We start from the raw sequence: 14,880 nt of genomic DNA, 5'->3' as shown, positions 1-14,880 counted from the left end.
TCGAATATTGCGCCACGATTTTTTACCCCTCTGGCCAGGATTCATTTCTACTGGGGCAACTAATATATTTCGAACAGTTTTTGATTTTTTAAAATCGGATCGGTAGTTTGAGGTTAAATGTGGAGGAAAAGTTTAACGCTTTTTTCCAGATTACAAAGAATCGGCTTGGCTGATAGTCGCACAAAACTGAGAAACGATAATCCTCATTGAGATACATCAAATGGCTTTTAAATTTCTGAAATCGGTTCAGGCGTTTTTGAGAAAATGTCGATCAAAGGTCTAATTTTGACAAATGCCAAAAAACTATAGTAATTTTTGCAAACTTTGAACAATTTTCAAAATTAAACGGCTTGTCGCAGAGCCGTAATATTTTAGTATAATATAGAAGACTATGGTATCTACCGCAAAAAAAAATCATGAAACTCGTCGATTTCTTTTTAAAACTTTATTACAAGAAAACGGCCCGGCCGATCTTTACCAAAAACTAATCAGCACGATTCCCAACCAATATCTATCGAACAGTTTTTGAATTTTCAAAATCGATTCAGAATTGCGGGCTAAAACGTGGACGAAAATTTGTTCAATTTTCTGCGATTACAAAGAAACGGCCAGGCCGATCGTCGTACAAAACTCAGAAACGCTAGTCCTCATCGAGATACATCAAATGGCTTTTAAATTTTAGAAATCGGTCGAGCCATTTTGGAGAAAACGTCGATTTACGGCAAAAAATCTGTACACACACACACATACTTTTTTCAAATTTGGTCTCATTCGATTCAGAATGGCTTGATACGTCGAGAAAACATAAAATTAGCGAGTCGGATTTTTTGATGAAAATATAAACTTTTCCTTCGGGAAGTTAAAAATCAAACTGAAACTAGTAGGGCGCATGGCAATGTGCCTTAAGGCAAATTGCTGGAACTTCTTGTACCAATTTTTTTTAAAGATTATCATTTTTGAAAAAAAAAATTACTCTGAAAAAAATTGATTTTTGACAAAAATTTACTTTTTTTTGAAAAAAAGAGACTTTTTGAAGAAAAAATTCATTTTGAAATATTTTGGAAATTCTGAACTTTTTTTCAAGGCAATCGTACTGCTTTAACTGCATAGAGACGAAATATCGAAACGCGTAAGCGCCGCGCCGCCGTCTAACGGATAAACATTGGTTCGGAACCCATAGGAATGAAAACAAAATTTATACTTATTGTTAAAATCTCTGTAAAATCTCTGATAATTTGATGTGCATATGTCTAAGGATCATTTTTGACTGCCAGATGGCATTTTTTTACTTTTTACCGAAACCGATAGACCTACCTTCGTGAAAATTTGATCAGTTCTTTATCTTGACAATACAAGTAAAATGTTTTTTGAATTATTCAAATCGGACGCTCCGTTCTCCTAAAATCTGAGTTATCGTTTTTGGCACTTTTTGGCCCATATCTTTGGAACGGCTAGACCTGCCTTCGCCAAAAACTAACCAGCACATCTCCTTATCAATACGAATCGAATGTTTTTTGAATTATTAAAATCGCTGCATCCGGGTTTCCGAAATCGTCGACGAAAATTTGTACCCGAACACACACACACACGCACACACACACATACATACACACATACATTCATTTTTTGTATGGTATGCTAAACCATTCAGAAATCTCTGAAATTATATTGTTGTCGAAAATTTATATTTTCTCAAAAATCTATTCTGAAGAGTTCGATTGGTAAATTCGTGCCACAACATTTTCTGTTAAATTTATTTATTATAATGTAATTATAAATGTATAGAAATTGTATTGTTATGATATAAACATATGGATTAAACTTTATTTTTATCATCAATAAATATAAATAAAATTATTGACTAAACAACTATGTAGATTTAATATAATTATAATCATGAATATAATGCTGTATTTTTTATTAATTTTCAGATTTTCAATTTATTGAAATTTCTCCTAGAAAGAAATCAAAGTGGATTTACAATGATTCAAATTTATTGATTCCAAATAAATCGAACTGAACAAACAAAAAAGTGTACTATTATAGCTTAGTCTCAAAATGTATTTTGTCAAAGTCTCATTCTGCATTTTATTCTTTATATTAATAATTATAATCAAAACATGTCATTGAAGTGATAAAAAGAATGAGTTATTGGATCTATAACAGGTTAATGCCAAGTTATTAAGAAGTTAAGCAATACATCTAAGTAACAGAAAAGGCCGAGGATAGCAAGTAGATGTTGGCTTTGCTATGATATCGCGTCGCGCTGATTACTGTGCCAGAGAGATACAAGGCGCTCCAAGCGCCGAGGAGGTTGAGGCTGAGCGCTCTGAGGCTGAGAGCATTACAACATGTTTTCAACATTATTATAATTTTGGTGCTATTATTAAATCATTACAAGTAAGTATTTCTATATATATATATATATATATATATATATATATATATATATATATATATATATATATATATTGAATGGTAGAGTCTTGGATTTGTGTATATTTTGTAGAGTTTCGAACAAGAATCCAAAAATAATACAAAATAAAAAACAAGAAAAGGTTTTAATAAACAATTTCTTTATTTAATTATTTGTTTACTGTCAACGTTTCGGAACTAGGTACGTTCCATCTTCAGGACATCTGTCAAGAAACATGATCTTGATAAGATTTAAGCAAACAATATGTTTATGAATAGAAAATAGATTTTTCTTAAATAATAAATTAATTGTAACAAATAATAATGTACAGAAATATGATAATATGATCAAAATGAAAATGATAAAAATAAATGAGTGGATTATCAGAACAGGATATTAAAAATGATAGAAATTTTTTATGAAAGTTATGGAAAAATTTTTTTAAGAAAAGATTAACGATAAAATTGAATTAATTACCTGTATGTTTGAATATACGTTAGCACTTTTTCACTAAACAAGAATTTTTAACAAAAAATGAATTTGTGAGTTATTTTTCCGCCGAATAGTTAACTTTTGTAAATCAAAATTACTAAAAGTGTTGTCTTTTTTAAAATTATTATTTGAAAACAAATAATATTGTTTTCTCGATGTTATACTATTGGCTTTTCAAAACTAACTGAATTTGATGGTTCATATGTAACACGTGTAAACACTTGAAAAAAGAACTGTGAGATTGTATGTGTGTGTTTTTTTTTAATGTTAGGGTGTAAATACTTAAATTATTGAACTTAAAAGGAAGTCGATATTAATTGTTTGTCAAAAAGTGTAAAAAATTTAAATATGAGTCATGTAATAGGTTGTGATCTGATCTAATGTTGACACTATTAGAAACATTCAAGAGAATAAGACAACTCTCCGCGAATAATCTCCTAAAGATGCAACTTTCATGATATAAAATCTTTGGAGTGAAATTAAATGAATGGGCGTTTTCAATAGAGTGTTGTACTAGGGTACTTTTGAAATTTTTTGTTTATGGTGGACCACACTTAGTTCATGTTGTCTCATTCTCTTGTGTACATATTGCGAAGTTTGTCCAATATATTGAAAAGCACAGTCATTACAAGAAACAGAATATACTACATTAGTATTGAAATTGGATGGGGTAGGGGATTTAATGTTCGTAAAGAATTGGTTGAAGGAGTGTAAGGATGAGCCTGATACTGAAATGTTTTCTTCTAACAAAATTTTTGCAAAATAATAATATAAATCTTCAACGTATGGCATACTGCAGTAAATAAGATTGGTGTTTTTGATGTTGGTACTGGTATTGGGAGAATTAATTTGTTTTTTCAAAAAAGTTTGTCTTTTTTGAATAACTGAATGAATGAGATTTTTGGGTAACCATTTTCAATTAGAGTTATTTTTACTAGGGATAAATTTTGTGGATGGAAAGTTTGGTGAGACAACAAAATAGCATGGTCTGTAAGGGAAATAATAGTGTTTATCTTATAGTTTCTGGGACAGTATGAGGAATAGTGTAAGTATCTACCCGACCATGTAGTTTTTCTGTACCAATTTGTTCGAATAAAGTTATTAGTGTTGTAAACGGATACATCCAAGAAATTAAGTCTGTTGTTATTTTGTAGTTCATGTGTGAAAGTTATATTATTGTTAAAGTTATTGAAAAGATCTAGTACTGTGTTTATATGATTTTTGTTAATGATAAAAAAGTGTCATCTACATATCTAATATAAAAGTTAATTTGAAATTTCAAAGTTGAGAAAACGGAAATTTCTAGTGTTTGTAAAACTAAGTCGATAATTCCGGGAGATAAGGGACATCCCATAGCTGCGCCTTTAATTTGAGAATAAAAGTTGTCTTGGCAATGGAAATAGGAGTAATTTAAAATAGTGTTGATAATATGAGTAAAGACTGTTTTCGGAAAGTCAGTAAAGTTACAAATTGTGTGCCAACGTTTATCGATTGAGTTTAGGATTAATTCATGTGGGACACATGTAAAAAGGTTGACCACATCTAAGCTTAGAAATAAGTGATTTTCAGGGATGTTGCGGTTATTAATATATGTTTTATTAATATATATATATATATATGTGTGTGTATGTGTGTTTGTATATGTATATCTAATATATAAAAATGGAGCTCTCGATAAAACGATCCGCTTAAACTCGAAAACAGTCTTAGAAAAATTCTTGCTAATCAGTAGGTTGTCGGAAAGGTGAGATATTATTTCAAAATCGCGTAGAAACTTTACATTTTTAATTTGAAAATTTTTGTAGAAGCGTAATTTAAATAAAGCATTGGACGGTGGTTAAATACGTCAAATGTAAAACGTTTATGACAGATCATGTTCAATTCCGTTTTGAAGGATATTTTACGTGAATATTATTTAATTATGATTAAATTGTTATAAGTAGTTTTGTTCGTAGTTATGTTTATACACAAAAACGTTATTAAACGGATCGTAAGTGTTACTAGAGACTCAAAATATCAACTTTTTTGAAATGTTAATATAAAAATGCACTTTTTAGAGTTGTAGCACTCTTTTTTTGCAAATAATATTTTTCTCAAACACGGTGCTCTGAAAGATCTCATTTGTATAATTATATACATATTAGTATTTATAAAATATTTTTTATGATATGTTATTTTTCATTGATTCTCATGACTTTGCTATCGGGAGAAACGGTAGACGGTAATATTTGAAAATTTATAATAAAAGTATTTTCTTCCATTGGTAGTTTTTAGCATTAGTTAAAAATGTAATTATTTTGTGAAATACCTTTAAAATTAAAATAAGACATTAAACCTGTTTGCCACCAGGCCGTTCCAAGTTACCCCGCCTATGGGGTAAAAAGGTCTAAATAACAAATTTTTGAAAGACATAATCGGTTTTCAAAATTCATAAATCGTTCGAAATATATTGATTGGGAATCGCGCTGATTAGTTTTTGGTAGAGATCGGCCGGGACGTTTTCTTGAAATGAAGTGTTAACATTTTATTTTCGACGATTTTTATTATTATTTTTTTGACGGTAGATACCATAGTCTTATAGAGCATACTAAACTATTACGGCCCTACGACAACTCGTTTAACTTTAACAATTCGTCAAAGTTTGCAAAAATTGGTATTGTTTTTTTTTGCATTTGTCAAAATTAGGCTTTCATCGACGTTTGCTCAAAAACGCCTGAACCGATTTCAGAAATTCAAAAGCCATTTGATGTATTTTGATATGGATTATCTTTTCTTAGTTTTGTGCAACGATCGGCTGAGCAGTTTCTTTGTAACTAGGTAAAAAGTGTTAAACTTTTGGTCCACACTTAAGCTCATACTACCGAATCGATTTTCAAAAATCAAAATCAATTCGAAAGATATTAGTTTAGAATGATACTGATTAGTTTGAGGTGAAAATCTACCGAGCCATTTTCTTGTAATTAACTGTTGAAAAAACATTAAGCCGATTTTTATGGAGCTTTATTTGGAGATATATATCATGATCTTTTCAGAATTTACTGAAATACTACGACTTTACGACAAGTAGTTTAATTTTAAAACTAGTGGGGTGCATGGCATCGTGCCTTAAGGCAAATTGCTGGAACTGCTCTTACCGTAACGAAATGTTCGAGAAATATTGAATGTTTTCAAATAGATTATTATAAAGATTGTAACATTGTCTAATATTTATAAGAATTATATAAACTGAATTGCAAAGTTAAACATATTTGTTTAAAGTACATTAGAACTTTAGTCAGAATTACGATTAAAATCTGAATTATTTTCGATATACAAAAAAAAAATTGAAAAAAAAATGAAAACTTTTTGAAACAATTTTTTCTTAACAAAATCAATTATTTTGTTAAAACAAGCAGAAAGTTCTTTGAATCATTCAAATCAGACGCTTAGTTCTCTCAAAAACTGCCATTTTTTGCACATTTAGCGCTGATCTTCGAAATGGCTAAGCCTGCATTTGCCAAAAACTAATAACCACTTCTCCCAATCATTACTAATTGAATGTTTTTCCAAATCGGATGCTCTATTGTCTCAAAAACTCGAGTTTTGTTTTCTGCACTCTTTGCTCTTTATCTCCGTAACTGCTGGATATGCCTCTGCCAAAAACTAATCCGCACATCTCCCTATCAATAGGAATCAAATATTTTTTGAACTATTCAAATCGGTTGATCTGTGCGCCCGAAAACGTGGACGAAAAATTGTATGCATGCATACATACACACACACGCATCCATTTTTTCTGAAACCTTCAGACTTTGATGCATTCCATCTGCCCTTCACTTTCTGCCATCGGCCGTTTTTTATTCTCAACTTTTCAGGACTCAGTTGTAGATGTCTTGGTTGGTAAATTGTCCGTATTTCCTCTGCTAACACTAAGAGTGGCAGGGTTTCTGAAAATACGGGATACCATACTCCGGGATGTTTGAGTTTTGAAAGTGTCATCCCATATGGAGGTAACCTTACGCCAATGTAGCAGATGTGAGGTATTGACGTGATCTCTAAATTTCCTATCTTCAGCTTGATTGTCTATATTTTTTTCTACACGTGATAAGAACAGCTTAACTTTTTTGTTGTGCTAATTAGTGGTTTATTGTTCCCATCCAGCCATTAATTTTTCTCAAGGTTATATCAAATAGACTTACATTCTCATCAATTTGTTTGGAAACAACTACTATAGCTACATCGTCTATATATGATACTAGTTTGGAACATGAAACATGACTAGAATCTTTAGTCTCAAAAGGCCATCATACATAATATTCCATAGCATAGTAATATTACCTAATTTATAGTATCGATAGCTGATCGCTCTTTGCGAAAACCATATGGATTGTCTGCTAGAAGTGGGTCAACTACTGCATCTATTCTTTGACGAATTATTCTTCAAAAATTTTACCCGCTGTATCCAACATGCATACCGGCCGGTAGAATGATGGTGGTTTTCTTCCTTTGGGAAGAAGCACTAATCTTTGCTGTTACAATTATCGTGGAAAACGCCCTTCTTTTAGACATGAAGAAACATTATCGGAGATGTCATAATTGATGTTTTTAAGACAGTATTAGAAATTCCATTTAATCCCGATGCCTTACTATTTCCAACCCGAGGACGAGCTTCCATCAGTTCCTGCAGTGTTATAGGTGGAATATTATTTAGGTCTACATGTGTTACCTGGTAGTTTAAATTATTTATTTTAATTTAATAATTTATGGCTTTTAATCTTTCGATCATTTCGCCAGTTACATAAATATCTACATTTATTTATAATACAATTCCAAACTTATAAATCAATCTTAATACTAGTTATATTCTTATACATAATTTTGTATATGTCAACATTATTGTAAGATATCAACACTTGTGAATTTATAGGGAACACAATTCCTTTGTCCTGTAACATTTTTTACACGGTTTTCCTTTGTTTCATGAATATTTTACATTTCCAAAAAATATGGTCTATCGTTTCTTGTTCTCTACCACACTGGCACGAGGGATTTTGTATTATTCCTATTTTTGCAACACGAATCTCAGTCTTGATATGGTAGAAATAAATTTTCTGTCCTCTTTTACATTTTTAAACCACGTTTTTTGTGTTATCTTCATATTTGTCAGATCGTATGTTGAGTCCTTATTACTTAAAGATTTTGAAAACTCTCCTTGCCAAGTTTTTAAACTCTGCTCTTTAACCAGATAATTTAATTCTAATGCCGGCAGCCTCGTGTATTCTTCTCCATTTTGACAGGCTTCTCTCGCCAGAATATCTGCAGTTTCATTTCCTATAATATTTGCATGTCCTTTAATCCATATTAATGTCATAGAGTTTTCGCTATTATTTATTGTTTTCATTGTGTTTATTATTTCAAAAATTAATTGGCTTGATCTTCTATTTGGCTTTTGTAAAGCCAATATGCTCGCCTTGCTGTCACTGAAGATAATACATTTTGGTATTTTGTTTTTCCATGCGTACTTGACTGCAGTGTGTATTGCAATAATCTCCGCTGTAAATATCGACTTAAAATTTGGTAGTTTTAACTTCTTGCTATATTTGTGATTTGGCACATATATGGCACAATCGGCACTGTTCTCCATTTTTGATCCATCGGTATATATGTGCAAATATTCTGGATATCTTATAGCAATATTGTCTTCAAAGTCCTTGTTTTTGCAGATTTTACTGATACTTATCAAATTTGTTAAATTAATGTTTAAGTCTATATAAGGGTTTACCATTGCATATGCTTCAGGAAAGTTATAATATGGTATTTTTTTATTCGTTAATATAAATTCTTCGTAAAGTTTGATTTCATAAAAGCTCGTTTTTAGTGGTAGCGTAGGTCTAGCAAACAATAGTATAAATAAAAGAATTGACACTTCTTCACTGTGTGAGAATTACCAAGTAGTTTTAAACAATGTTTTGAAGTTCATTCCTTTAAAATAATCACCTATCCTGATTCGACTTTTTTTAATATTAATTTTAATTTTAATTAATTTCTCTTTTAATTTTCATCTCAATTCTACCTACTATCTTCACCCTCACAATGGTCATCTTTTTATTTTTTTACTATACGTACCCTCCTCGCGTTGTCAAATCTTAAATTCTCTTGTCAGTGTTTGTGCCCTCTATCTAACTTAACATGTGCGGTGCAGATTTTTGTCCCATTGCCGCATCGGACAACGTGCTTTGTGACATGTACTATACAATAAAAAATTTGTTTTAAAATTTTATATAATTGTTCCGATTTAAAGTGACAAGAATTGTTTTTATTGTGCATTTGTGAACAATTATTATTATAGAATAATTAGGATACTACAATTACATGTAAGTTTTTACACCATATCACTTTCTTATAAATTAGTTTTAATTAATAGTTTTAATCTGTGCTTTTAAATTAGAGTCCACTGAAGATGACACAAAACGATGTGTCGAAACGTATGGAAACAATAAAAGTGTTATAAGTTCATACAAGTTTCTAATTGATGTATTGCCCTGAAGACTGAATCTCACATATCTCGACATCAAAATTATTAAAATTTAACATATATATATATATATATATATATATATATATATACTAGATGACCCGACAGACGTTGTCCTGTACGCACCTCTATGTTTTTTTTAATATCCTTTACTAATATTTATACCGTTCAGTTAAAAATAATCATTATTGTTTTTCGAGTTATTATTTACACCAATATATGAGTGATGTTAAATGTATTACTGTTTCAAATAAAATGATTATTCTCAATTCCCACAGTTAACACTTTAATTATCCCTTTAACAAATATTAAAATATGTTCAATAAAATTATTTATTAAAAATTATACACTGCAAATTTATTTGCAATAGCTCAATTTATTTTAATGCCAAGGATCATACAATTTTTCAGTCATACCTGTAGATGTGGATGTATAAATGAATGATTTTTATTCATTCACGGCTAAAACATTGATATTCCAAATTTATCACCATGTATTTATTGTCATAGCATAGATACACGTGTTAAAAATTGAAACCTTTAAAAAGTATAAAAAATTCAGAAAGAATTAATATATAGCATGCGGTCAAGGTACAATATCACCTTGGATTTTTCTACCCAAAATAATTGCTTCAATAATGTTGCCTACAATTTTTATAATTTCGTACCATGTTTTAACTGGCTTTTAGTATTTTAATTTCTAAATTGCATTTTTACACTAATAATTCAATATACATTATTACTTAAGTTCATATTTGCAGTGAATTAATTTGTCAAATTCTGTTCACATGTGCTCTATTCAACCTACTATCAACAAAATTATTGCAGTAAATGGAGAGGAAAAAAGCGTATGCCCAGCTAATCTTAATCTAAAGTTCAGAAGTGAAAACACCCCCGCATTAATTGGATTATAACTCTTTTAATTCTGATTTTATCATAACTTGTAATATACTATTTTAAAGGTGATTAAATGAGCTACAACTTTCTCTATCATAAATTTTACCGTAACTTCTCTTATTTTGAAACGGCGGAGGGTTAAAGGGCTCGAACGACACTCTGGTTGGACAGCCGCGCACTCTTTAAACAATCAGAACTCTATCAATATTTGTGTAACAAAAAATAATAAAAAGCAATAATCAGTCTGAAAAATACCTTGAATTTTCATATATATATATATATATATTAATTTGGAAATATGAACAAACAACACTCTTTTTGCACTAATTTATTAAATAATAATTTTCACAAACGTTTCGAGACTAGGTTTGTCTCATCATCAGTGTATTATAATTAAAAAAATTTTATTAGACAAACAATCAATAACCACACATTGCTCAAATCACTTGTCTGTATCAGAAAATAAATGTTTTGTGAATTTTCCATATATAGACAAAGATTTACACCTTTTATCTAAAAGGCTTTTTAATAAACATAATATTAACATATCCGTGTCACCCTTACTACAACTGCGAGACATATACACAAACATTAAAGACAATACACCTATTAAAAAAAGAAAAGATGTGGTATACAAAATAAACTGTTTGAACTGTGAGTCATCTTATATTGGGCAAACATGCCAAAATTTAGAAAAAAGATTAAGACAGCACGAATTACAAAGCAAACAAAGTAAGAATAATAATATTCAACAAAAAAGTACACTTGTAGACCACGCTATCTCTAACAGCCATAGTTTCGATTTCAATAATCCACACATTTTATATTATGAACAAGATTTATTTAAAAGAAGTATTGCAGAATCGATGTTAATAGCCCATACAAGTAACACAGTAAATTTACGGACAGATACCAATATATTACATGATACATACCTGAATCTCATTCATACTTTGTAGCTTATATATAGATGTACATACACTTTTAATTATAACAATGTACAACAAATCTTATAAACAAACCATCTCATCATAGAATATTTTTTCTCCTAACGACATCTATTTTTCAACTGGACCCTAATCCTTTTTTTCCTATCTGATTGAGTGACTTTACAATTTCAAGTGGTTTTCAAGTAGGAGAGAATACGAATACCGAAGACAGTGATATTAAAAGAACAACGTGCAGTGAACGACGTGTAATGAAAAACACAACATGCTAATTTAGATTTCCATATTTTAAATATTTTTTTAATTATAACACACTGATGATGAAACAAACCTAGTCTCGAAACGTTTGTGAAAATTATTATTTAATAAATTAGTGCAAAAAGAGTGTTGTTTGTTCATATTTCCAAATTAATATCTATTATCCACTCAGAATACATTTGTAATATATATATATATGCTTTAATACGTATTCTTTCAGAGATCTTATAATGAGAAATAGTTTTTTTTTTAAATTGATTTTTTTATGAAATCATAAGTTTTTCAAAAAAAGTTCAGACCCAAAGCGCTCCATTGAGTAAATATTCCGTACAAAATGCTAACCATATGAATTTTTGACACAATGAAACTTCTAAATAATTTTTTGAATAAGTAATTTTTTGTATTGTGACTTAGTATAGTAAGGCAAAACGACCGCAAATTGAATATTTTTGAGCGCAATTACTTATGGCTCGTCTCCTTTGCACGAATTCGTACGGCGAATCTGTTCGCAAATTGCGTTGAGAGCACGATTCGCCGTGTGCGTCAGTCGCATGCGCAGACTGTCAGACGCATGTTATATTATTTGCATCTTATATTATTTTAATTATGGCACATCTCAGCTGCTTTTCGATAATAATAATGTAGACATTAAATTTTCTTTATTTTTAATAATGAATTTATTATATTTTAATATTGCCTTAGCCTATAAGTGAATAGAAATGTTTGGCAAATGACAGTTGTCATTTGTTTTTAATGTCAAACCATGCGTTAAATATTTTAAAGGTCAAACAATGATAAGCGGTTTTTTGTAATTTTTTCCATTTATTTCTATAATCTAACTATATTTCTATGAATCAAAACATTCTAGAAAATTTCCCGAACAAACTTCAGGGTGGGTGCTCCCACAGCCCAAATCCATATTCTAATGCTGTGAGATCAAAATCAAATCCATAATCAATAACCATAACAACAACAAAACGCCAGCCCGGGCGATCTTTCCCCAAAACCGTAAAACCCCAAACTTCCCCAAAAATCGCGAAACCCAATTCTATCCTCAATTTACTTTTTCTATACGCTCCGAGTATTACCCACATACATTATATCAAACACAAAACAACAATCAATTAAAATTTACATTCACTAAAATCGTGCATTAAAACCTAAAATATTTTCATTTAAAACGAGGGAGATCAAAATACACTTATCTATATATTTTGCTGGCCAACTGACATTCATAAAAATATGCATGCTCACACACAATTTCTCAATTCCCGACTGAACTAAATAACCATTTTCACAATCAAATCAAAATAATAAGAAATACAATTAATCATTACCCCAATCATCTATTAACCCCAATTTTCTCTTTTCTCTTTTATTCCTTCACACGCGAATTATTTCCCTGAATCCCACACAACATATTTTTCTCAACATTTTTTTCAACATCTTTTTATCCCAATATCTCAACGGTTATAAAGTATAGCCCAGTGCTCTCTGAGTGATGGAAAAGAAATACCAAAGTACAAACCAACGTCTCTGCACTTGCTGTCAATTATAACCTATATACTATCCCTATCCCTAGCATTACCCCTAATTATTCATCCTGCATATTTATCTATTTCATTTATCCTATGTAATTATCTACCTACATGTTCTGTTCCTGCACTATTGCAGGTAATCTGGGCATTCGACGTAGCGCTTCATTCTTTCGACGTGTATAGTCTCAAATTTTGGTCACCCCCGCACCGCTTTATTAATATGAAAATTGACCTTCGATAGTTTTTGCATTATTTTGTACGGGCCGTGCCAGCAGTGTTGGAGTTTATCCGCTTGCCCCTTTCTTCTTACGGGCGTGTATACTAATACCAATTGTCCCTCTCCATAGGTGGGCACCCTACGGTTTTGGTCAAAAATTTGTTTCTGTAGTTTTTGTTCCGCTTCTATTTTTACCTTTACGTCCGACCTCACTCTATTACTTTTCTCGACAAAATCTTCGCTTTGTATATCGTTTGAATCGATCATTAGTGACGCGTCGATCGGTAACTTAGCTTCGCGCCCATATACCAAATAAAACGGGGTCTGTTTGGTAGTCTCTTGCACCGTATTATACCCAAACGTTACTAAAGGTACGTGCGAGCACCAGTCCTTTTGATTTGTGGCTACGTACATTGATAACATTTGGGCTAGTAGCCCGTTAAAATGTTCCACCAGGTCGTTACAACGCAGATGGTATGCTGTTGTAGTTTTATTGTTTATTCCTAGTCTATTCGTCAAAGACACTATCAATACTGAACAAAATGATGCTCCCCTATCTGTAAGAAAAGCATCCGGGCATCCGTGTCTACAGATGATTTGGTTAATATTGAACTCCACCGCTACGTCTGCTGATTGATTTGATATCGCTTTTGCTTCCACCCATTTTGTGAGGTAATCAATAGCGACTATTATATACCTATTTCTTTCAAGACCTAACTGGAAAGGCCCTAAAAAAATCCATCCCTATTAAATTGAACGGGTTTCACGCTGGTATTGGATTTAGTAATCCGGCGGGTGCTTGCTTTGGAGATTTCTTTGTTTGACAATGAATAGAATAGTTTGAAATGAGCGCCTGATAGCGGATCATCGTGATACGCGTGTAGAAGTTCTTTCTGTAGAGCTTTCGGGATAACCGGCAGTTTACTCGAAGTATTAGCACCCAAATCTTTACGATATAATGTGTTATCTATAATAACAAAACTTCTAGATTTTCTTTTTAATTCTACTGAAACCGTAACGGGTTTTCTAACGCCTGGAATATACGGTTAAGCACCGGATCTTTTAATTGCAAAGCGCCCAAAGTTTCTGAAAACTGTAGCTGAAATACGAGGGGATTTCCTTGGCCGCTTATTGGATACTTAGATAGCACGTCGGCGTCGGTATGCAATCTACCGTTTTTATGTTTTATGTCGTCAAATTCTGGCAATTTTATTGCCCAACGCGCCAGTTTACCCGCGAGATCTTTATTTTTCTGTAACCAACAAAGCGCGTGATGGTCCGTAATTATTGTAAAGTGTTTCCGCCAAATGAAAGGTGTAAAGTGCTTAATGGCCCAAACTATCGCAAGGCAATCTTTTTCGGACGTGTTATATTTTCTTTCCCTTTCTAGTAACTTTCGTGAAGGGTATGCTATCGGATTCTCGCCTCTATCTGTGCATTGAACGAGTACAGCTCCTAAGCCTATGTCGCATGCGTCCACATGTAAATGAATTTTAGCCGAATCATTAAAGTGTTCTAAAACAGGTTGTGAGGTTAAAATGTTTAAGTTTATTAAAGGCTGTATCCGCGCTTTTGTCCTATTCGAACTTCGTATTCTTTCGA

At 31.4% G+C, this 14,880-nt stretch overlaps 1 protein-coding gene across 1 annotated transcript; it reads right to left on the bottom strand.

Moving 5' to 3' along the window:
• Positions 1–7,921: 7,921 nt before the first annotated feature.
• LOC113371466 lies at positions 7,922–8,288 on the bottom strand. Its single transcript, XM_026612091.1, has one exon. It carries the CDS (start codon positions 8,286–8,288, stop codon positions 7,950–7,952), a length of 339 nt encoding a protein of 112 aa, XP_026467876.1. The 3' UTR covers positions 7,922–7,949.
• Positions 8,289–14,880: the final 6,592 nt, after the last annotated feature.

This window comes from Ctenocephalides felis, unplaced genomic scaffold (genome assembly GCF_003426905.1).
Source record: "Ctenocephalides felis isolate EL2017-DRISC unplaced genomic scaffold, ASM342690v1 CF-g0.4_SCAFFOLD_01492, whole genome shotgun sequence".
NCBI classification, from domain to species: domain Eukaryota; kingdom Metazoa; phylum Arthropoda; class Insecta; order Siphonaptera; family Pulicidae; genus Ctenocephalides; species Ctenocephalides felis.
This window is presented reverse-complemented; position numbering and strand designations above follow the sequence as displayed.